At 38.6% G+C, this 23910-nt stretch overlaps 1 protein-coding gene across 2 annotated transcripts in view; it reads left to right on the top strand.

Annotated features, from left to right (window-relative positions):
* The window catches only part of vaspb (vasodilator stimulated phosphoprotein b), a 40198-nt gene extending 16492 nt beyond the window's left edge, over positions 1-23706 (top strand). Inside the window, exons 2-14 of one of the 2 annotated variants that reach the window (XM_057347979.1) lie at positions 7063-7234; positions 12661-12841; positions 12928-12988; positions 15915-15982; positions 16397-16647; positions 17330-17499; positions 18327-18384; positions 18658-18685; positions 18777-18816; positions 18986-19036; positions 20319-20391; positions 22376-22433; positions 22592-23706. In XM_057347979.1, coding sequence (XP_057203962.1) covers positions 7063-7234; positions 12661-12841; positions 12928-12988; positions 15915-15982; positions 16397-16647; positions 17330-17499; positions 18327-18384; positions 18658-18685; positions 18777-18816; positions 18986-19036; positions 20319-20391; positions 22376-22433; positions 22592-22629 — 1249 coding nt within the window. In that variant the 3' untranslated portion in view covers positions 22630-23706. The remainder of the gene's footprint in view (positions 1-7062; positions 7235-12660; positions 12842-12927; positions 12989-15914; positions 15983-16396; positions 16648-17329; positions 17500-18326; positions 18385-18657; positions 18686-18776; positions 18817-18985; positions 19037-20318; positions 20392-22375; positions 22434-22591) is intronic. The other variant, XM_057347980.1, reaches the window with a different exon arrangement.
* Positions 23707-23910: the final 204 nt, after the last annotated feature.

Raw genomic sequence — 23910 nt, 5'->3', positions numbered from 1 at the left:
CACAGAGGTATTCTTTGCAGCATGAGATGGTGCATTGTCATGCATGAAGATGATTTTGCTACGGAAGGCATGGTTCTTCTTTTTGTACCATGGAAGAAAGTGCTCAGTCAGAAACTCTACATACCTTGCAGAGTTCATTTTCACACCTTCAGGGACCCTAAAGGGGCCCACCAGCTGTCTCCCCATGATTCCAGCCCAAAACATGACTCCGCCACCTCCTTGCTGACGTCGCAGCCTTGTTGGGACATGGTGGCCATCCACCAACCATCCACTACTCCATCCATCTGGACCATCCAGGGTTGCACGGCACTCATCAGTAAACAAGACTGTTTGAAAATTAGTCTTCATGTATGTGTGGGCCCACTGCAACCGTTTCTGCTTGTGAGCATTGGTTAGGGGTGGCCGAATAGTAGGTTTATGCACAACTGCAAGCATCTGGAGGATCCTACACCTTGAGGTTTTCGGGACTCCCGAGGCACCAGCAGCTTCAAATACCTGTTTGCTGCTTAGCAATGGCATTTTTGCAGCTGCTCTCTTAATCCGATGAATTTGTCTGGAAGAAACCTTCCTCATTCTACCTTTATCTGCACGAACCCTTCTGTGCTCTGAATCAGCCACAAATCTCTTCACAGTACGATGATCTCGCTTAAGTTTTCGTGAAATATCTAATGTTTTCATACCTTGTCCAAGACATTGCACTATTTGACGCTTTTCGGCAGCAGACAGATCCTTTTTCTTTCCCATATTGCTTGAAACCTGTGGCCTGCTTAATAATGTGGAACGTCCTTCTTAAGTAGTTTTCCTTTAATTGGGCTCACCTGGCAAACTACTTATCACAGGTGTCTGAGATTGATATCAGTGATCCAAAGAGCACTGAGACACAATACCATCCATAAGTTTAATTGAACAATATAAAATTAAATGTTTACGACACTTAAATCCAATTTGCATAATAATTTGGAACGCAGTGTAAACCAATGAGAGATAGTGAAGGGCGGACCCCTCTGATTGGCCGTGGTCCATATTTTCCTGTACGTGTGTGTATCAGAGGTCATGTTAACCGAAAATTCTCTGTCATTGACAAAAAATGTTTACCAGTGACGGAAAAATCTGAAGGCCGTCAGCTATTTTGACGGATTACAATGAGGGCAATTTGTAACTCCCCGTTTCCCTTCATTAGAGCGCAATATGCTCGCGAAGGGACGTGCGTGTTTTCACCCGTCATTGTTACTGACTAGACATATGTGATGCGATCTGAGAAAACCCGTCGGATGTCGCGCTGGGACGCGGGAAAGACATTTCACCTATCAAAGTAAACCACATAACATGAAGAATGAAGGAGTATCAATGCACATTTCCCGCCAGTCCTGTGTAAACTACAGCATGCAAAGTTTTTTTCATACAATGTTTTCGTGAGATGGCGGAGCTCCCCGTCTGCAGCACCGGGAGTTATCGCTGCTCATGCGAGCCGGACCGCGATCGCAAAACATACAAGGGATGATCAAAAGTCCAGACACTATGCACATGATAAACAAGGTAAAACTTGCTTCACTGCTTATTAGTTGTTGTCCGTAATGTTTGCTAGTTTCCTCGTGTAGTGATAACGGCAGAGCTCTCATTCTTTAAGTGTGCCCTGCACCATTTTCCTTACTTTCGTTTTATTCAAACGGTTTTGTACAGTATTTTTAGACTTCAACACTAGGAAATGTTTTTTTATTAAATTGTTATTAGAGTAAGTCTTTTACCACTGTAAAGTGACTTTTCCTTGTGATACTGGAGTGTTGTGCTTTTATTTTCATCACTTAACTTTAAACCCGTTTTTCTCCAAAATCCATTCATGAAAATCATAGCGCTTCAGCAGACCTCAGCCATAACTTTTGTTACATACCCGAGGTTATGAGCAAAATAAAAACTGATTTGGAAAGGGCTTGAATATGGTATCAAAAACTGTAATATATAAATTTGCACCATGTGTTGGGTTTTCCCAGATCGAATCACATATGAACATAAACATTAAATATACAGATGAATATAAACAACAACGGCTTTACTGTCCATTCAGTTGTATTAAAATACAAGTTCCGAGACGCAAGTACAGCGTGATGACGTCACGAACATACTAATTACCACCTAACGCCACTTTGCACTCCTAGAACGGGTAATAATAGATTATGACGCATTTTTTACAAGCCTGTCAGTCAAAATGACGGACCATAAAAACGTCTAGTGCAACCTCTGGTGTGTACGTGTGAAATGCGTGTGCTGCAGTCAGACAGAGAGAGGTGAGGAGCCTATAGGCCCGTCAGTTAAACAGAGAGGGGAGGAGCCTATAGGCCCGTCAGTTAAACAGAGTGGATGTAGCGCGGATGATGAGAGAAGATGAAAAGAACGACTGACAACTTTTTCGTGAATAATGTTAAGTTAAGGCCTGATCCGTCCGAAAATCATAAGCAATGCTCTGACACGGAGCCATCAACCTCCCAGGTTATGTCAAGCCCTGGTCCATTTATCTTGAGATGTTTTAAGTTTCAGTTCAGTGAAGCACTTTAAGCACCAACACTTTTTCAGTAAGTTACCTTTCTTGTAGAATTGTGCTTCAAATAAAGAACTGTATGTTGACCAGATTGTTAGTTAATCATTTACAAGTCAATTTTGCCTTTATGGACAGCGATTTAAAAAGAAATGAACTGGTGAAACTGCGGTGTTAAATGCGATGTGGTCGAAAATTTGGGTGCACCTAACTTTTGTGCTGGTGCACCTAAGAAAAAAAGTTAGGCGCACCAGTGCAACCAGTGCAAAAAGTTAGTCTAGAGCCCTGTGCTGATCAGCCATGCGCTGCACGCTTCTAAAGCGCTGCTGGCCACGGGAACCGCCGTAAACACTAGTGCTTAATATGCGCGCGAACGTTGAAACCGTCCATCTAGTGCGTGTTATCATAAAGAAACAGTGGGAAAGTTGCGCTGCGGGATGGAAAAGCACGTTGTCGAATGGCCGGGCCGGTCACTGTAGCTCAAGTACGCACATACATTAGCGTATTCTGTACAGTAATGAAAACAGGTCATACCAAAACAAAATGTGCACTCGCACAAATACTCCCAAATATATTTTGAGGTCACACAGGTTAAATTTAGGTTGCATATGCATTATGCGATTAAAATGCTTGCAATTTCGAGCCCAACACCCCATCATGCCAATTGCGTGAGGATATTGGGTCTCATTCACTAATAATTGCGTAGATTTTTCGTATTTATATGCACATTTGAACCTCCCACGAATTTACAACACATGCATACGCACATGAATTTGTTCTCAACCTCGTCCTAATGTTAATTTATTTGGAGTATTCTAAATGAGCGGCTGCGTGCACGAGTTTAATCATTTGCATAAAACACACCCAGTCCATCTCCATCTTAGGGCTTTCCGCCTAACCTTTCCTTTACCACCTGTCGTCACTTAAGTCAAGGTTACTCCAGGCAACCCCATGTGACGCTACAGACGCGCTCTCGCAAGTAATTCCAAGTGCACAGTCCTCAAAGTCAGTTCATACACAATAAAACACCTTTTATACAGACACGCAGTTTAAAGAGTTCTCGTTAGCTGGTTAACCTGGTTAGCAGGTTTCACTCACAAATTTGTGGGTACGCATGCTTAGTGAATGAGACCCATTGTGTTCTTGCGAGACCAGTCGCATCTCGCGAGATCTCGTCACACCCCTAAGTGCTGCAATACACAATGAGTAATAATAGTAAAGCAGGATAGAGCTCCACATTTGTTGTCGTCTTTGTATCAGTGTGAGAGAGACTTGTCATTTCATTAATAATTCACAACACATTCAGTGTGGTCCTTATTTCTAGCGCTTTCCATGTATAAAAAATGCATTATATCCCATAACAGAATGGCTGTTCTGTACTGTCTAATCCTTGTGTTTTTTCTCTTATATACTTTTTATCTCTCTGTGATTTCTTTCATCCCTTCTTTCCCTTCATCTGATTAATCTAAGCCCATCCAATAGTAATCAACATTTGGACTGTGTGTGTTTGTGTAAGCCTGCGCTCGGCAGTACATAGACCAAGTCCTTATTCGGCCTTTCTGGGAGCAGGAAGTGGGCTGTGGCCTAAGTGTGATGTCACAGGAAGGAGATTTTATCACAGTTTGGAAACTGAAATTAGGGAGAATGTATGAATAATGAAATGACAGAAAGATACTGTTGAGTACTTTGTGGATAAGGAGAACAGCTACTACATGAGTTTGTTCAACTTGAAAGGCACTTTTAGTTTAGTATATATATATATACTGTATAGATATAAAGGTTTAAACAATACTGAAAACATTTTATTTTGTTCTATGCTACATCACAAAAACCACTAATAGATAGATTTTTTCATTTTATCAAATGCCTGTTTAAATGCCAGAAACAGGCAATTTGGTTTAAAGGGATGATTTAATGCTGTTTCATGCATTCTGACTTCTTTACAATGTTAAACGTGCTGGCTTCTCATGCTTAAAAGCGGGATTTCCGAATTACGCTTTAGACAAATTCGGGCCGAGTACCAAAACAACCTTGTAGCCAATCAGCAGTAAGGTGCACAGTGCACAGAACGGACATTAGCCGAGCCCAGCGCTGACGAAAGCGACAGATGGGGGTAGGGGTGTGTTTGTTTTGGTGATTTGAACATCAACAATGGCTAAGAGAATTCGCACACCCTGCATTTAACATGGTCAACTTGTCAAAAAACAAGTTGGACGTATTACGTAGCATTTCTGTGCTCCATACACTCGTACAGCTGTATCTATCTTTTATAAATGTGATCAAACTAAATACACTTCGAAGATACGAAGTATGCAATACTAACTCTATAGGTACTCAAGATTAATATGAGATTGGCAGAAACTCTGCGTTCAAGTGGACCTTTAATCATTTGTAAATATAATGTCATACTGTATTATATTAAAAGACATACTTGTATTTAATGTTTGTGTAATATTAAAATGTGCCTGTCAAAATGGTTTGCAGCATTTGATTTACCATGTGTTATTATTTTTGAGTGATTATTATCTGGGAATATCATACCTTGAAATTTAGCGATTGGCCAATCAGAATCAAGTATTTCAGAGTGCCGTCTAATAATAGACAAAAAAATAAACATTTAAGGGTGTGAAATATGTTAAGGATTTAGTTTATAACTCTAAATGGTCAAAAAAATGCACATGGTAACAAAAACACCTACATATTTTTTCTGTGTGTGTGTAGAATTGGGTAGTGTGGTAGATAGAGATTTAAGGCAATGGCATGGAGGAATGTAGACATTAGAGTTTGATGAACCTTCTGTTTGTTTCTGATCCATTTCTCCAGAGACACTAAAAACAGTACAGACCCAAATGTGCAGCCACACGTGACTCTGAGAATCAGTGGTCTGATGATGTCACTGTGCAAGCGGCGGCCTAATGATGGCCTCCTAGTGGCCGTTTCTTAGGGGTGTTGGGAAAAATCGATTCACCTAACTCTCAATTTTTTTATTTAAAAAAATAAACAATTTAAAAAATCGATTGGTTTATCTCAGAATTGATTTATTTTTTTTATTTTACTTTTCCTAAGAGGTGGTGGAGTTACCACTTTTATTCCAACAGAGGGCGTAAAGCATATGTTTGTATCTGTATTAGATTTTACTAGTCTTTAATAAGCAAACAAAAATCACAATAAATTGTAATATCGACTCGCAATAGTTATATAATCGCAATATATATTGAATCGGCACACAAGTATCGGGAAGGGATAGTATTGAATCGGCAAATTAGTGTATCGTTACACCCCTACCGTTTCTCAATTCCAAGAACGCAAAGAATGGACTTGTGTTCTCATGGAGACCGGTCTTGCGAGGCTGCCTCAGAAGAGCGAACTTGGATGAACGCGCCGCAGTGACTTCTGGGACTCCAAGCGGGTTCCGTACGCACGCAAGGCTGCATTCGATGCATCCTTGATATCGAGAACACATCCGGGTACTTTTCATGCGTTCTCTGTTCTTGTGTACATGGGTACTGGAATCGGACTTTGACGGTAGATGATGACATAGAGACACAAGATCGCTGAAGAACGCATATTGAGAAACAGCCAGAATCACTGCACGCAGCAGCTGGATGATGTCATTGTACAGCCTCATCATTTTACTGCCTTATGATGTCAATGTGCACAGAGAGGCCTGATGATGTCACTCTGCACACCGTGGCCTGATAAAGTCACTGTGCACATAGAGTCCTAATAATATCACTTGGAACACATTGGCCTGATGATCTCATTGTCTATGCAGCGACCTGATGATGATCATTTATTTACCCTCATACTGTTTCAGACTTATTTGCCTTTTTCTTCATGGCAAACAATTTAGACATTTAGAAAAAGTGGGGGTCAGGTACTGTTAAGGACAAAAAAAACACATTAAAGTGTCTTATAAGTAAAACTTCTGTGCTGTATTTCAAGTTATTCAAAGTGATTTAACGTTTTATTCACTGAAATCTCTTCTGTAAGGGTCAAATTCTTGGGCATGCAATGTTTTAATCATAATATGCACAGATGCGTTATGCCAGGTTTGACATCAGTGTCAAAAAAAAGCTCTTGTCTCCTTTCTGAATGTATTGTAGCATATGCATCATGACAAGTTTAAAAACCAGGTGAAACCAAGTGAGCTATCCCTTTAAGATCTTAAAAACAAGCTCCGTCTGTGAATGTATATCATGTATAGGTGTCACGTGTTATGCGATTAGTTTGAAGGGTCTAGAATCAAATGGAATGCTGAGCACTTCCGTTCTTTGTCCGCCTCCATTGTTGATACTCGCCAGGCCTGTTTCAATCAGACGGACGTCTCCTACCTCACACATTTCTACACACACTTGTCTCTTTCTTCATTAATGTCTTGGTCTCTCGTCCCCCTCCTATTGACATCTTCAGTTTACTCCCTTGTTTCATAAACACTTGCAGTTCTAAGATGCATTTAAATTGACATGAATGGTGACACTGTAAATGATGTTTTAATGACATCTGTCTTTTTTTCTCTTTCACGTGCGCAGTGAATCAAGTATCTGTCAGGCGCGGGCCACCGTGATGATCTATGATGATGCCAATAAGAAGTGGGTCCCGGCCGGCACGGGCGCCCAGGCTTTCAGCAGGGTCCAAATATACCACAACCCAAGCAATAACGCCTTCAGAGTGGTGGGACGCAAGATGCAAACTGACCAGCAGGTGAGCAGCAAACATGTCCTGCTGACAAACAAACATTTTTATTAAGAGTAATACTGCAGGGGTTTGTCTTATTCAGGGAAAATGATAATACAACAATTTTAGGTTTTGCCTCAAACTTTTAAGTTATTGTTTTCAAGAACTATGCTTAATGTTTTTTTTACAAAACAATAGTCAGACACTGTCCTCCCATAGTCACACTGTTCACCCAAAAATTAAAATATTCGTTTTTAACTCCGAATCTGTTTTTAAATCTGTGGTCCACAAGATGTTGTTGTATTTTAGTATTATCTAAAATACTGAATCAATATTCTCATACCAAGAATTTAGATTATTGACGACCTTTTTCACATAATTTTCTAATGAAAAAAGAATGAAGTATCAGGGCCCAGTTGCAAAAACTAAGCCGCTGAGTTCAGACTGCGTCTTAACAACTAGTCTCACTGACTAGGGGTGTAACGATACACTCAGCTCACGATTCGGTACATATCTTGATGCTGGGTTCACGATAGGATACACATCACGATATTTTGAACAAAATTATAAAATAAAACTGAGATTCAAATTTTCAAAAGATTAACAATTTCAGTAACTTTTTTGTTGCACATACCATTTTTACATTTTAAGTAGGGATGTAACGGTATTGTAAATATCGAAGTATCGCGATAGCATTTTTTTCGATACTATCGTGGTCGCAATGACGATAGATCTTCCAGGTAGAGTGTAGTTTTTTCAGCCGAATGGAGTGAGTTGAGGGAAGCGGGAACTACAATTCCCATCAACCCATGCGTGCCCATCATCCTCTGCGCTCTGCTGCCGCCCGCTACAGATCAAGTTGAGCGAAAGTGGCAGATGCCGCTAGTGGCATAGAAACGGATTTACAAATTGTTGAAGCTAGGGCTGGGCGGAATGACGGAATATTCCGTTACCGCGGAATAAAATGTCAACCGTAAGAGATTTTTCTATTCCGTGTATTCCGCGGAATGTAAATAAGTAGGCGTGGTTAACTCGGCGCGCTGCAAATTAGGCGCTATTCTGAAAAAAACTAATGAATTAATCCACCCGTAACAAATGAACGTATCAAACCTTCTTTTGACCTTCTTTCAGTCTGTAGATTAGTGATCCGCTCCAGTCCGGCGCGTTCTCTCTCACCAGCAGTGCTCGTGCAGGGATCTGCGCCAGCATTTAAAAAAAGCTCAATCTCAACACGTATTTCAGAAGTCAGGTTGTTTTGAAAACCTGTTAATAGTTTTATAAAGTTTAACTTCAGGCGAGCCAAGGTGAAACTTGCGTTGAAATGCGCGATGATGATCGCGAGCGCGTGAGCGCTTTGATGTGACGCGCTTCTACCTCCAGTTTTAGGAGACTCGCAGTGCAAAAACAAGCCCGAGAATAAACAAACCTAAAGACAGAGAGTCGCAGCGCACTAAAAGTGCTCATCTAATAGAGAGTGAAGAGCGATAAAGACCTACAGTACAGACCCCATGAACACCAGTTTAGTCATATACTGTACTCTCATTGTTTGTGCATATTCATACTTTACTGCTATATATGTTGTCTATCTTCCTACTGTATACATATGATATAGCCAGAAGATAAATATGAATAAATAATACATCTGATTATCAGAACTTAATTTGATATCTTTAGTACATTTTCATAACTTACCTACATTTTAACTATGGTGAACATTTAAATGAACTGTAATAAATAAATTAGTTAAATCAATCTAAGAAAAATGAGGTATAAAATATAGAATTATAATCGGAGATTGTTTCATGAAATATATCGTTACCGTGAAATATAATTACTCATTCCTTGAAATAGATTTTTGGCCATTCCGCCCACCTCTAGTTGAAGCTAAAGCGAATTATAAATCGCATGTGTGGAAGCATTTCGGTTTTCCCGTAACAAGAAACGAGAAAAGGTGACGGACAGACAAAAAACAATATGCAGACACTGCCAGACTGCGGTGAAGTACAATTCGGGGAATACGACTAATATGAAGAGCCATTTGTTGCATCACCCTGAAAAGTTTCATGATGATACGAGGAGAAAAAAAAATAGCAGTGAGTGAAGCAGTGAATGAGGCGAGTACCTGACTGGTTGTGAGTTGTTAAAAGTTGACAAACAACTCAAACTTTTTTCATTTTAATTTTTTCATGTTTCATGTTCTCAATTTTTATGTTATTAATTTTTATGCTATTATATTACTGTTCTTTGCACTTTAAAATTACCTAATCTAAAAATAATAAATGTGATCTTTGTTCAGTCATAGTTTAATAAACACTTATGCCACATTTTTCCAAGTCTTCATTTGTTTTGTTTTTTCCCTGCACGAAATTCAATAAATATCGTATCGTAGTCTTCATATCAAGGTACTATCGTATCGTGAAATGTTGATACCGTTACATCCCTAATTTTAAGGCTTAACTGAGCCTTCTGTACTGCAGGTTTGTCACTGAAAAAATTTGCAATTTAACATGAAATTAGAATTAAGATCAGTGTAAATTTTGACAGCAAATTTTGATTTAGTTTTAGTCATAGTCTTTTGACTAAAATGCAATTTTGTTTTAGTCATATATCTCCATCATTTTAGTTTTAGTCTACGAAATCTACATTATATTTAGTCTACTAAACTGGTTTGACTAATTTAATTGGTAATTAAATGTTCCAAACAAAGATTGAACTGTTTTGACATAATTTACTTGACCTTAGAATTAAATTAAACCAGGTCATTTAACCAATTAAACCTTTATTTTTCAGAAAAGCATTGTTGCAACACAGAGAATATTAGATGATGAACGACATGTAGCAGTTCATTCAGTCTCATTTTTACTCAATTGACTCGTTAGTTTAGTGAAGGGGCGTGCTCATTCAGTACATTCAACCAATGAAACACTCTGATAGAGCTCACACTCAAATGCCATTGGCTTACGTATCTTTGAAGCTCCACTGTTTTTGCTTGAGACAGTAATGAATGAGAAATATCTTTCAAAAAGACATACTACATAAACTATTACATTTCTTCAATCATGCAAATCACATAATCGGTTCGAGCATGACATTCAATCTTTTCATGTACAGTACGGTTTCTTTTGGGTTACTTTATATTGCATTTCACGTTATGCAGCAGCTCACGTTAGCGGATAAATTAACATTGGCATATAAAAATGTTTGTGCTTGCCCTTGAAATGAGTTTCGGGGTGACTCGCCAGCAGTCACGCTTCAAGTTTGCTGTGTTTTACCGGCGACTGTGACGGAAAATAAGACGCTTTGTAAACCATGTGGAGACACAGATTGTGTCTTGTGCTGCCCCTTCTCCCGGAGACTTCTCTCTACCACATATATAAGATAAGCACACGTGACGCGCTGGCGCAGAGTAGGTAGGTAGTGTCTTGACCGCTTAACGAATAGAATTAAACATCATATCATAAAATATCCCCATCACTCTACCATGCGAATTGTAACATTTCGTGAAATGTCGTACTACGAAGTATCGTTACACCCCTATCACTGACTAGCAACTTTCAATTAGTCTTATAGTCTTATATTTCAATTAGCCCAATCATGTTTTTATATAACTGCTTTAAAGATGTAATGACCAGTCTTGAAGAAAAAATAGATTTATAACTTCTGAAACTAGTCTAAGCCAGTGGTTCTCAAACTGGGGGGCCCCAAGATGGATCCAGGGGGAGGCACAGATTTTGTGGCATTTTACGAAATTTTATGCAGTTAAACATCAGAAAAATAAGACCACCAACCAAAATAATTTGTTTTAGCATTGAATAACTTGATATGTTTTTGGTTTAATTACAGTTCTAAGTTTAAGATTAAGATTATAAGTCTTTATTTGGGGGGCCGCAATGCGATGCACAAAGGGGACATTACAACCAACAAGTTTGAGAACCACTGGTCTAAGGCAGTTTATGCAATCGGCCCCATTTTAGTTCTATTCAACTAAAATCCAATCACAATAAGCAAAATATAAAATTTTACACTAAACCTTAATGCATATAAGAAAAGGCCAAAAAAATCCCCACAAAATTTGCATGTTTGTGATTTTGTGAGGCTTTGTGTGAAAAGCAAGAAATTACAAATTAGATCAAAATTGAAGTGAACATTAGGCCTCTGCTGTAGCTCTTACAATTCAGATGACTTCTTTTGTATTAACTGCTTTAACTGACAAAATGAGAGACTATTCTCCATTAGTCCATCACCTTCATCTCCATCTTGACTTCTGTCTGTCCCCCAATCCCCCCCGCCCTGCTCCAGTCGCCCGCTATACTCGCAGACACAACTGCTCCCCAGAGGGGACTCTTAAAGTGGATGCTGTTTCCTGTAAGATAGTTGGAAAGCCAAATCATTTCCTGTGCCAGTTTGACCCCCCTCCCCCCGTTTCCATGACTGTACCTCTTTACTGCCCATCTGTCTGTTTCTCACTGTCTGAATGACTTCTGTCACTTTCTTCACAACTCTGTCTGGGTTTGTGTATTTTAATGACTGTACATCTGTTTGGACATCATATTAAGCTTTTGTTTAAGCTCTCTTTCTTTCTCTCTCTCTCTGTCTCTCTCCTCCACTCTACTTGCTGGAATTCAGGACCGTAAAACAAACAGAGAAATGTGACATCAGCACATTTACTGGAGGCAAACTCTCTCTCTCTCTCTCTCTCACATACACACACACACACGCGCGCGCTCCCATGTTGAATAGAGGCAGAGCCTCCTGCTGGATGAGCTGTGAAAGAAACATTCATGCTGATGGAATACACAAATATGTTTACAAATCAGTCGTCACTTCAGGGTTGAATTCATTTGAGGGCAGGCATGGTGTATTCAAATGTCAGTAACAAAATATGGATTTTAAAGATGATAAAATCCTGCTAGAAATGTGATCTTGAGATTCGTGTTGGTTTAACCAAAGGAAACCTTTGGTTAAACTTTTTTTTTCTTTTTGGAAAAAAAAACGAAGACTGTTATTTAATTTTTTTTTAAACTTGCTGACAATGACACTTAGTGCTACATGGTATCACGAGGGTCTCTGTTTAAATTTTTTTGTCACAAAGAAATGTATTCCTGTGTTGCACCACACTGGCTTTAAATAAAAACATACAGTATTATAAATGATTAAATATTTATTATTTAGATATTTTATATAAATATATAATATAATGTAATATAATATATATTAAATAACAATAATATGATAATATTTTTTATAAAACAATATGTTTGTATAACGTATATAAATATTTAAATTACTGTTTCGTTATTATCAATTACTGTAATATAGTGGAACATAATAATAATAATAAAAAATATTATTCCCAACGACAACAAAAAAACCTTTCCATGCACCGTAACCTCTCCTAGATCTCTGAAGTAATATATGTTTGCCAATTGTATTATTTGACCTCTCTCGTACAGGTGGTGATAAACTGTCCAATCGTAAAAGGGTTAAAATATAATCAGGCCACGCCCAACTTCCACCAGTGGCGGGATGCTCGCCAGGTTTGGGGTCTGAATTTTGGCAGCAAGGAAGATGCAACGTTGTTTGCCAATGGCATGTTGCATGCGCTTGAGGTCATCAGCGCCATACCTGACGCAGGTGACAAACACACATTTTCACGCCAATGTGACAAAGCAAAACTTTTGATGTATAATGAATTAAAACATTAAAACTACATTTTTCAGGATACCCCATGCGACCCGTGTCAAACGGACCGTCTCCTGAAGAACTGGAGCAACAGAGAAGGTACAAGAATATTTCTGTTGGTTTTATTGTAACCACATAATTTGCCAATATTTCCTTTAGATTTTTGTACTATCTTTTTTTTGCCACTTTTTTGGCATCATGTGAACTGCGTGAACCTTTGTTTTCTTGTGTCACTGCTTGACCTTATTTGCACACACACACAAGCAAACATTCTCACAGGATTTACTGGTATTAACTCAAGTCTGAAGCTTTCCATGAGCCCCTGAAGTGATGTGGTGAAAGTCTAGGTCAAGACTTCTGACTTATCCTCTCCCTTCCTCATCCTCTCCCTCTCTCTCTCTCTCTCTCTCTGTCTCTGTCTCTGTCTCTGTCTCTGTCTCTGTCTCTGTCTCTCTCTCTCTCTCTCTCTCTCTCTCTCTCTCTCTCTCTCTCTCTCTCTCTCTCTCTTTCTCTGTCTCTGTCTCTGTCTCTGTCTCTGTCTCTGTCTCTCTCTCTGTCTCTGTCTCTGTCTCTGTCTCTGTCTCTCTCTCTCTCTCTCTCTCTCTCTCTCTCTCTCTCTCTCTCTCTCTCTCTCTCTCTGTCCTTTGAAAATAAATTTTGTCATTTTTGTTGACTCTGTAGTGGAGAAAGATTAAAGCATCATGTCATATACTTACCTTAATTTCTTTTTAAATACAAAAGAAGAAATCAGGTGCTTCCAAGATCTTAAAACGTACTGCCAATCTGTATTTTCTCTTCAATTTGTGCCAAGATAAATTCAGAGAAATTAGTTTGATATTGTTGTTGGACCATTTATGAAACGCTGGGCCATCCCTTAAATTCAGGGGTCATATGGGACTGGTTTTGTGAATAGGCCACCTCTCCCTTGGGCCCTATAAAAGATCGTAGCGGACTGTCCCTGCCACAGGCCCGAGACAATAAGTTACCCCCAGTTACCCCCTGACAGTTTTCAAAATATATACAGCTGCGGAAAAAATTAAGAGACCATTCCAAATTTTCATTCAATCAACATTTCTAGACGTATTGTTTTTATGTGCAATTTGAAGACTGTGACAGCATGACGAGACACATGAAAACGGATCAAAATTGAGGTTATCACATTGAAAAATAATTTTCAACTTTTCCTAAATACATGTACTAATAATTTTCTGCGGCTGTATATTTTTTTGGCTGGTAGATCTACCTTGGTCTGGCATGAGTTTTGAGGCGAGGCTCCCTGATGTGGGCGGAGCAAAAGGCCTATGTGTAAACAACAGCCGCTTGTACAGTTTTAACTGGTGCTATCCGCTTGTTAAACCTGAGGTTACGCAGCACTATATATGGAAGGTCATATACTGTTTCCGGGTCCAAACGCTCAATAAGATACTATAGGCAAACAACAAAAAAATGCTAATATTCGCTCATGGCGAGCTATAAAACTATCAGAAAACCGCGATCTAACCTTTATCTTCATAACGAAATCCCACATGGCCAGTCAGCGATTTATTTTACATCATATATTCAAATATTGATGTCCTAGATTCTGTGAGCCTGGTGACTGTAGTGTATACTTTGAGTTAATACTTGTAAACATAAACATCTGTTTAAGCTGTAGCCCCGCTTGAAATGAATAGATGCTTGGATCCGAAAAAGGTATTCCTTACCATGACCACTTAACAACTGAATTGTTGCTGGAGAAATCACACACATTACATTTCAATATTTGGATTTAGAAGAGTTCGGACCAAGGCAAAAACCATAATTTTGTCCTGAAAGTAGTCAATCTCTTCCCATTCCAGGAGTGGACAACTGAAATGATTTTCCAAGCAGCTTTTATGAGACCAAGCACCAGAACATGCCTCTCTGTCTCTCTTTCTTTGTGTTGTTATGGTTATCTTGATAAAAGGCTTTACGTGAAGTATGTTAACTCATGCCTTGACTTGACTGAAATGTTTCGAATGGTTTACTTATAGACGTGACTTAACATGAAACTTGACGTTGCAGTCTTGTAAATGTAATTTCACAGAGTTTGTATGTTGAAGTGAGTCAGAATTAAACTTGAATGTTATTTCATTTTTTTATTGGGGTGATTTAATTATAATCTGTGTGCTTTGAATACTCTTAGTATAGGTGTGGGACTGTGTTTTCTCTGTCCTTCATGACACATACTTGTAAAGGTTTTGTGTTGCTTTTAAAAGGGCTGTTTGCATACTTTGTTGTTTTTTAGGTGTGTAGCCGTAACTAACTGGGTGAAGGGTGGGAATGACTCTAGAGGACCCAGAACAATTCCAGTAGAAGTGACATTAAATCTGTTTTGTTGAAAAACAATCAAAGTAATCGAAAGTCATGTTCTATGCAAACACAAATATTTCATATTTCGATCTGTGGTTTTCTCCACCGTTTCCAAAAATCTGAAGCGCTGCTGTGTAAGCAAACAACGATAATTCAGCCGGAAAAGAAAAATCTGTTCAAATAAAGTAGAAGTAGATCCATTAAGGAAAAGAAAAGCGAAAAAAGGTGAGTTTTCCAGGCGTGTAGATGAGGATAAGATCATTGTTAACTTTTCTCATGTCGTCCTATATTTATAAAGACCTATATTTGACATTCCTTAAAACCAGCCTTTTGCTCAGATAGAAAACTCAGATTTGTCAGACTGAATTTGAACATGTCTAAATGAAAATGACATAGTTACAGGATGTTTAAAATCTTCTTAAAATCTTCTGTTAGCGAGCAACGCAAGACAACACATCTAAATGGAAAACGTGCCGTGATACCCCTGCATTTGTTCCATTCTGTTGTTCACTGTCTTGCTGGTTCTGAACACACAAATGTGTTTTGTGTGAACGCCCCGGGACTCGCAACTGAGCATGACTAAATTTTGAAACCATAAACCTTATTCTTTTTACGTTTAAAACTGTTTGATTTCAATGAAATAATCTAAATAATCTAAATTTGAAACCTTCTCAATGTCTGACCCGTACTGTAGATTGGAACAGCAAGAGAGAGAGAGACAAGAGAGAGAACGACAGGAAAGAGAACGACAAGCAGCCTCAGGTCAGTGTCACTCATCTCTTTAAAAGAAATAGTTTACCTAAAAAAATCAAACTTTCTTATGTGGAACACAAATGAAGAATATTAGGAACTAACAGCCACAGAAACAGATTATTTTTTGTTTGTTTATAGTAAATGGTGACTGATAGAACATCTTTCCTGTGTTCCAGCATCTCCGTTTGTGTTCATAGAAGAAACAAAGTCGTTTGTTTAAGTTTTATGGCTTAGCTCTGTTTTTGTTTTTTTTGGAAAATATACATTTGAAAACTGCTTTAAGTACCAAGGGCACTGAAAATGATTGCCGATCATTCTTGCTGTCTGTTCCTTTTTGTTTTACTTAATGGTTTTTATCAGGAGACCCAATAAAAACATTGCAAACATTTATTTGTTATTCATGTACTTTTTTTTATTCCACAGTAATCATTCCTCCAGCACCACCTTTGGCCCCTGGAGGTCCTCCAGCTCCCCCTGGACCTCCACCTCCCCCTGGACCTCCTCCATCTGGACCTCCCCCACCACCTGGGCCTCCCCCCTCAGGAGGAGGAGCTCCGCCACCACCTGCTCCTCCATTGCCCTCTGCTGGAGGAGGTGAAGGTGGGGGCGGAGGACCGGAAGGCGGTGGTCTTGCAGCCGCCCTGGCTGGAGCCAAACTCCGCAAAGTGCCTAAGGTGAGAAAAACAATGTCTTGAAGGGGTAGTTTACCCAAAAATGAAAAGTCTGTTATCATTTAGCTTTCCTGTGGCTCAGTGGTTAGAGCATGGCACTAACAATGCCAAGGTCATGGGTTCGATCCCAGGGGATTGCACATAGTCAGAAACAAAAATGTATAATACAATGCAATGTAAGTCGCTTTGGATAAAAGCATCTGCCAAATGCATGAATGTAAATGAAACGCAAATCATTTTCTCACCCTTTTGACATTTCAAACATGTATGATGTTCATTCTTGTGCAGAACACAAGAGAAGATATTTTGAAGAATGTTTGTAATCCAAAACCGTTGGTCCCCATTGACTTGCATTGTATGAACGCAAAACCAATGCAGGTCAATAGGGAGCAACGATTTTTGGTTGCCAGCATTCTTCAAAATATCTTCTTTTGTGTTGTGCAGAAGAAAGAAAGCCATACAGGTGTGAAATGTCGAAAGGGTGAGAAAATGATGACAGAATTTTCATTTTTGGGTGAACTATCCCTTTAAAACTTTTTAAATGTGATGCGTCACTTCTTGGTTTAATGTTACAAAATACACTTGTTTCTTTTATTAAAAACATTTTAATTTAGTGTATTTACTTATTAAAATACTAAGGCTGATCTCACATCACGTTTTTCAAACGTAATGCTGCCCCCTGCAGGATGATGCTGGCAGTGCAGGTGGAGGTTCTGGTGGTGGTGGCGGTGGCAGCAGCAGTGGTGCAGGCAGCGTATCAGCAGCTCCTAAAGTAGACAGCAGTCGCAGCAGTGTGTCTATGCCCAGTGGAGGAGGTGGCTTGATGGGCGAGATGAGTGCTATACTGGCACGACGGTCAGTAAAATACACAACTGAAATCACTTAACTTTGTGAAACCACAGTTTCAGTTGATTACCGCATATAATAATGTTGACTTCCTCACAATAAATTCAGAAAATGTGTTTAAAGTAATGCACATGCAATGTAACTTTATGGGGCCAGTGTTTTTAAAGCTTATATTTTTGTTAAAGCACCAAAATGAAAATTTCGGTAGAAAATGTCATTTGATGTGGAGCTAGTGGAGAACTCTAATGTAATTTATGTTTACGTGTCATACCCTAGTTATCTACATGCTATATTCTTTCTTGTGCTGGGTTCTCACGGAACGCAAATTAAATGATTTGCGTGAGTAAATTACATGCAAAGTCGCAGCAGGCGATGCGAATCAGGCGAATTCGTCAATCATGTTTTACGCACAAGTTGAAATATTTTTTAAAAAAGGAGCTCATTGACACCTACTGGATGAATTTTTTTATTTATTTGTTGTTGGTCTTGACTTGACAATAAAATTGGATAACTGCACAAAGCGGGCTAGAGCACCACAAAAGTCTCGTATTAAGACATGTACTGTTAAGCGTTGATAATACTTTTCCAAATTTTGCTCCCTGGTTGCCTTTTATATCATCATCATCACTTTTATTACAGACTCGAAGTCCAATTAAAAAACAAACAAATGACATAAAGCACATAAAGTCATAAAAAACTGGACAGCATATTACTGTCATGTCATTTCGCCCTTTGATGAGTTTTTTTTACCACAGATGTTAAAAAATAGCAAATTGGTTTTTTTCCATCGCGACTGATCATTGTACTGACTGGTTTTATTGTGTTTGTTTAAACAGGAGAAAAGCAGCAGATAAAGGAGAGAAGCCACCTCCTAAAGCAGAAGAGCCCAATAATGTAAGAGCACCATTATCTTGATAAGGACTCATGATGGATAATATGACAAAAGATTATGTCAATTCCCAGAAAATGCATTTCAAGTGAAGTGTTTTAAAGACATTTATAGCTTGTCAAGAGACTTGACACAGAATATGGCTGCTATTAGTGTAAGTGCAAGTATAACAATTGAGTTAAGCAGCCAGCAGTATTACTGTATGCTGAAGAAACAGTTTTATCGTCTTCTCTTTCTCTCTGGCTCTGTCTCTCTTTCTTTTGCCTGTGGATCTTCAGGATGATTCTGACACCCAAGGTCCCGGAGGTAAGAACACTGATAATTAATGATTTATTTGATTGATTTCTAAATAATTATTGCAGTCCTTTCACATTATCTGTCATGTTTTTGTTAACAGAATTTAAGAGACCGTGGGAAAAATCAGCCACCATGCCCAGGTAAACACTTGTTTACTTTCACCGTCTACGTTTGTCATAGATTCGAATATCTCTTTGGTTTGGTATTTGGTTTGGTTTATGACTTCAAGGATCCCAGCCTTTGAAAGTGAATGTCCATAGGGCCGTGTAGTTAAAAGTGAAGTGTATATACAGTACATGTTTTAAACAGGACCAATTCAGCACCCAGAGGTCTGGATTCACCCTCGTTCTCATCTCTCAGGTACCTGTACTGCAGTATCTTCTCATTTGGTTGTGGTTTAATGCTGTAAACCCTCGCAGTTCCCTGCTTTTACATACATTTACACTCATTCACCTGAAAATGTCGTCCGGGAATAATCCACTGATATTTATACTAAAATATTCCGCTTTGCCCTTAAATCTTTATTGTGTTATATGTCAAATAATATAAATAATGAACCTAAATATACAGTATGTCAAAAAATGTATATGTCCTCTTATACCTAAAGGCTTCTGTTACATGTTGGTAATTTGACAACATAATAACTGTCAATTATTACTTGTATTTATTCACATACATAGTCAGTCATTGTTATTATTATCATTAAATATAATAAAAAACACTGGTTTGGTGTTCAAGTGCATTTATCTGCATTTAACAAGGGCTGAATTTTAAAGATGATAATGTCCGTTGAAAATATGGCATATTATGAACACACCACACAATAAAACAGTAAATGCAATTATATTCATGCAGATTAACCCCCAAGACAAGCATCGAATACACTCTCTTAGAAAACCTTTTCCATTTTTAGGATAAACTTTGTGTTTGCAAACTAAACTAACTGGAGAGTGGGGTATCTGATCTTGTTTGGCAATGTTTGTGCTGGTGTTTGCGCTTTTAAACTCTTTTTAAACCTGTAAAAACTCATTTGGCTTTCTTTAACATTGTCATATAACATTTCTTTATACAATTTAATTTGATAATTCTTTGTTTTTCTCAGGCATGGGGTTGTTTGTCAGGCTCCTGCAGTTCTCTTTTTGTCCGCAGGGGGCTCTGTGTTACTCAGTTTTCAGTGTCTGTGCACCAACACATCAAAGCTCTCTCAGCATCCGTGGCTTACATCTTAAAACTACAGTCATCAATTTCACTAAATACAAAATTCAGTAAAAATGAGTTTCCCAAATCCTAGTAGTTTAACATTTTTAATTCTACAAGGTTACAGCTGAGGATGCCCTAAATGGTGCCTTGAGTATTTTTAATTTAAAAAATGTATATGGAACATGGTAGTGCCATTACATTACATTTGAAGCCATGGAAGTGAAAAAACTTTGATGTTGTTTGGTTTCAGGGTAACTTTACAGGTATTTTTATGCTGGTTAAAACAGTTACTATGGTAACGTTTACTTTGGGTCATTTTATTGCCATTTGGGATGGTGTGCAGAAGATTGCTTTTTCTCCTTCCCTTTTATTCTCTTGCCTATTTATTTGTGCATTTTTCCATCATTTCATTTATTAATACATTGTCTTCCTATCATCACAGGATGAAACCTGTTAGCCAATCAGTAGAGGCCGAGAGCGCAGAAGGAGAGTCAGAAATGGAACGACTTAAACAGGTCAGAATTGAAAATAAAGTTGATAACAAGGCTAAATATTAAGTATTGTCACTTCTCAGAAGGACGTGTTCAGCGTTTTTTTTTTTCATTATATTTAAAATGTAGTCCCAAAGTGCCTTACTGCATCTATTAAGTAACTTGTTTTCAATATAGCCTTTTTTTACAAAGCGTTTTCATTATATGCCGTCATTCTGCTGTACACTGTATAGTCCCTGACATAAACCATAGTGAACATGTGTCATATCTGTTAAAGGGGTCATATGGTGCGAATACGTGTTTTTCTGTGTCTTTGGTGTGTTATAAGTTGTCCATGCATGTATTAGACACGTAAAATTGCAAAAATTAAAGTGTCGGAAAAAAGATTCATTCTATCTAAGAGCGAATGCTCACCCAGACCTGCCTGAAACGCCTTGTGTAACCACACCCCCACAAATCTACGTCAGTTCATGGTCTGGTCTGGTTGGTCTTGTTTTGTGGTCGATGTCGGACAACAGATGAATATAGTTAATTATGCCATTACTACTTTTCCCTGGTTGTTCCTCTGTTGTCTGTTGTTGATCGCGGAATGAGACCGGGTTGGACCTGCACGGTTTCGGCGGGTGGGGCTTCCTGGGTCGCGGCTCGTGGGCTCTCCCTGTTCTTCGTGGACGTTGCTCGGTGGCTTTGGTCGGGGTCACTGAGTGCAGCCATGACACGTCAGAGGAGATCTGGCCCTCCCGGCTGAGCCTGGTTTCTCCCGAGGTTTTTTTTTCTCCATTATTCAGCATTGGAGTTTGGGTTCCTCGCCACAGCAGAGCAGTGTAGTGTTGGCTTGCTCACCGGGAGACTGCATTTATTTATTTATTTATTCATTTATTTATTAGATATTATTTATTATAATGATCTTGCTTGGTCTATAAACACCATGCACTGTGCTGTGTTTTACCTTTCTGTGTTTTTCTTATTTGCTCCTGTAAAGCTGCTTTGGAACAATGCACATTGTGAAAAGCGCTATATAAATAAAATTGAATTGAATTGAATTGAATTCATGGTATGATTTGACTAAGACCGCCCAAATGTATATGCAAGTAAGGTGGGCGTACCTGTCAGTACAATTGCTTTGGAACCTGATGTTCCAAATATGGTAAGAAACGTTATATTTCCGTCACATGCTTGCAGTATTCCACCAATCACTACGCACTGGTGAACTGGCCAATCATAGCACACCTCACTTTTCAGAGCGATGACCTTTGTAAAAAATCTGCGCGTTTCAGAGAGTCAGGGCAAAGAAGAGAAACATGGACGGTATGTGGAAAATACAGCGTTTTTTAACCTTAAATCGTGTATACACATTGCATTACATCTAAAACAAACGATAATATTTGTTTATGCCGTGTCATATGACCCCTTTAAGGTGGATTTTTACTTTTGTGTCAGCCGTAGCCTCTACGCCAGCCGTAGCCTCTACGCCGTAGGCAACGCGCCAGTTTTCGTTTATACTTCTGCTCCGTTGTCCGTGTCGACAGGCAATGGCCACTAGCCGTCAGTGTCCACAGGCATCTTGCTTGTGTGACCAAGACAAGAGCCGAAGAAGAAGCGGTTCGTTGTGTACGCTGTTTGAGAAGCATTTAGCAGCAAGTAAACAGTCAGCTTGGGTTGTTAAATACAGAAGAACACGTCATTTATTTAGATAATTCATTCGGAAATGCGTACGAGTGAACCCGACGCTATCGCTGAGTTTTTTGACCTGAAGGGAGGGGGTTCAAGCAGACCAATCACAGCTCGTGCGGTCCGCGTCGCATTGATTACGGTGTAGGGTACGCATCTCTGCATAGGCTATGGCGTAGGTCCAACGCAGAAGTAAAAATCGCATTTAAGTATACTCAGTTTTTTAACATTTTTAAAATGTTGTATTGACTGATTAGCATCTGTGACCAGATCCAATTTATTTTTATAAATCAAATTTTGACAATAGATTTGTTTTTGTCTGTCTTTGATTTTGTAGGAACTGCTAGAGGAGATGAGAAAAGAACTTCAGAAGGTTAAAAATGAAATCATCGGAGGTAAGAACTCATACATTCAGAATTTTCATTGGCCCAAAAAAATCTGACATCGTGACAGTCCTTATAAGAAATATAAAAATCGTGGTTGGATTGAAATAAACAATTGTAAGTGTTTGTTTTGCTTTTTTGTTCATTTTGTTTGTTGTTGTCTTTTACAGCCTTTATTCAGGAGTTACAGAAGCGAGGGTCTACATAGTCCCACTGAAATGAATGGGATCAGCTCCTCAGTAGCCCAGGGATACACATACATACATACACACACACGCACACATGTGCCCCTAATCATTACCATTCAACCCAAGATGAGATTTGTTGTAACTAGCTTTATCGCCATCATTTTGTCTTTCATATTCAACCCTTTATCCTTTCTCTCTTCATTTAGTCTTAAATCACATCACACACACACTCTTCATTACACATACACACACACTTGTTTCTTGTAGTAATCCACAGTTACATAAAGCCAAAACATTCTCACAGTAAACTCTGTAATTGCCTAAAGTTATTTGTATTCAGGGAATATTATCATATCACTTATCCCAGTGACTGTAATGGCCATATGCAGATCCCTGTATGATCGACAGCGACAAAAACACGTGCAGCACACAAACATCAATCCATCCAACACACTTTCTGTGACCAGACCACCATCTCAGGTCTCACTCTTGCGCTTTGAATTGGGATTTTAATATCAAGTCCTGATTTAGCGCATGTTTCTCAGTTCTAAGAAAAAAAGTATTTTTCTGATTCATTTGAAGTTTGGAGCTTTGTGTTGTGTGCGTGACTGCATGTTGTGTGTATGGGTGTCTTTTATTCACATCATCTTGTACGTGGTCTCCCGACCACCTCTGTCCGGTGGTCCTAAAAATGTTCTCATAACTTCTGCCATCATTTGAGATATGTTTTTAAACCTTGTGTTGAGATATGAAATATAACAATGGCCATGATCATTTTTGTCATTTGGCCATGCCAAACTGCCTTGGAAAATGCATATAAATAAAATATATATAAGATATATATTTGTTTTGAGGGAAAATGATAGAAGACTTGAGATAATGTTTCTATTTTAATTGAAATGATTGGTGAATGGGGATTTATTGTGATTATAATGTTTTCCTTTCAGAGATTATTATTATTATTTTGGGGGTTCTGTTATCGTTTTTTGTTTCTTTTTCTATAGAGTATAGGCTTTTTACACTGAAATATAAAGAAAAATGCGTAGAGACACTGGATTAGATGCCTTTATAGTCAAATACAGCTGCTTCCTCTACTGCACTTGTGTCTGCCTCATATTTGTACCATTATGCATCCACACATCGCAAGATGACATTACAGCCACTGCAATCATATTTGGCTTGTCTATTAGCAGATTTTATGGCCTTTTTTATGGCGTTTACAATGTTTGTGTTGTTTCAGCTAAAGATGAGTATTATAAAGCTTAACCTGCACCCACATATTTTGTAAAGCAGTATATAAA

Source organism: Triplophysa rosa, linkage group LG12 (assembly GCF_024868665.1).
Source record: "Triplophysa rosa linkage group LG12, Trosa_1v2, whole genome shotgun sequence".
NCBI classification, from domain to species: domain Eukaryota; kingdom Metazoa; phylum Chordata; class Actinopteri; order Cypriniformes; family Nemacheilidae; genus Triplophysa; species Triplophysa rosa.
Note: the sequence above shows the minus strand (reverse complement) of the source record. Positions and strands in the feature narration are given on the sequence as shown.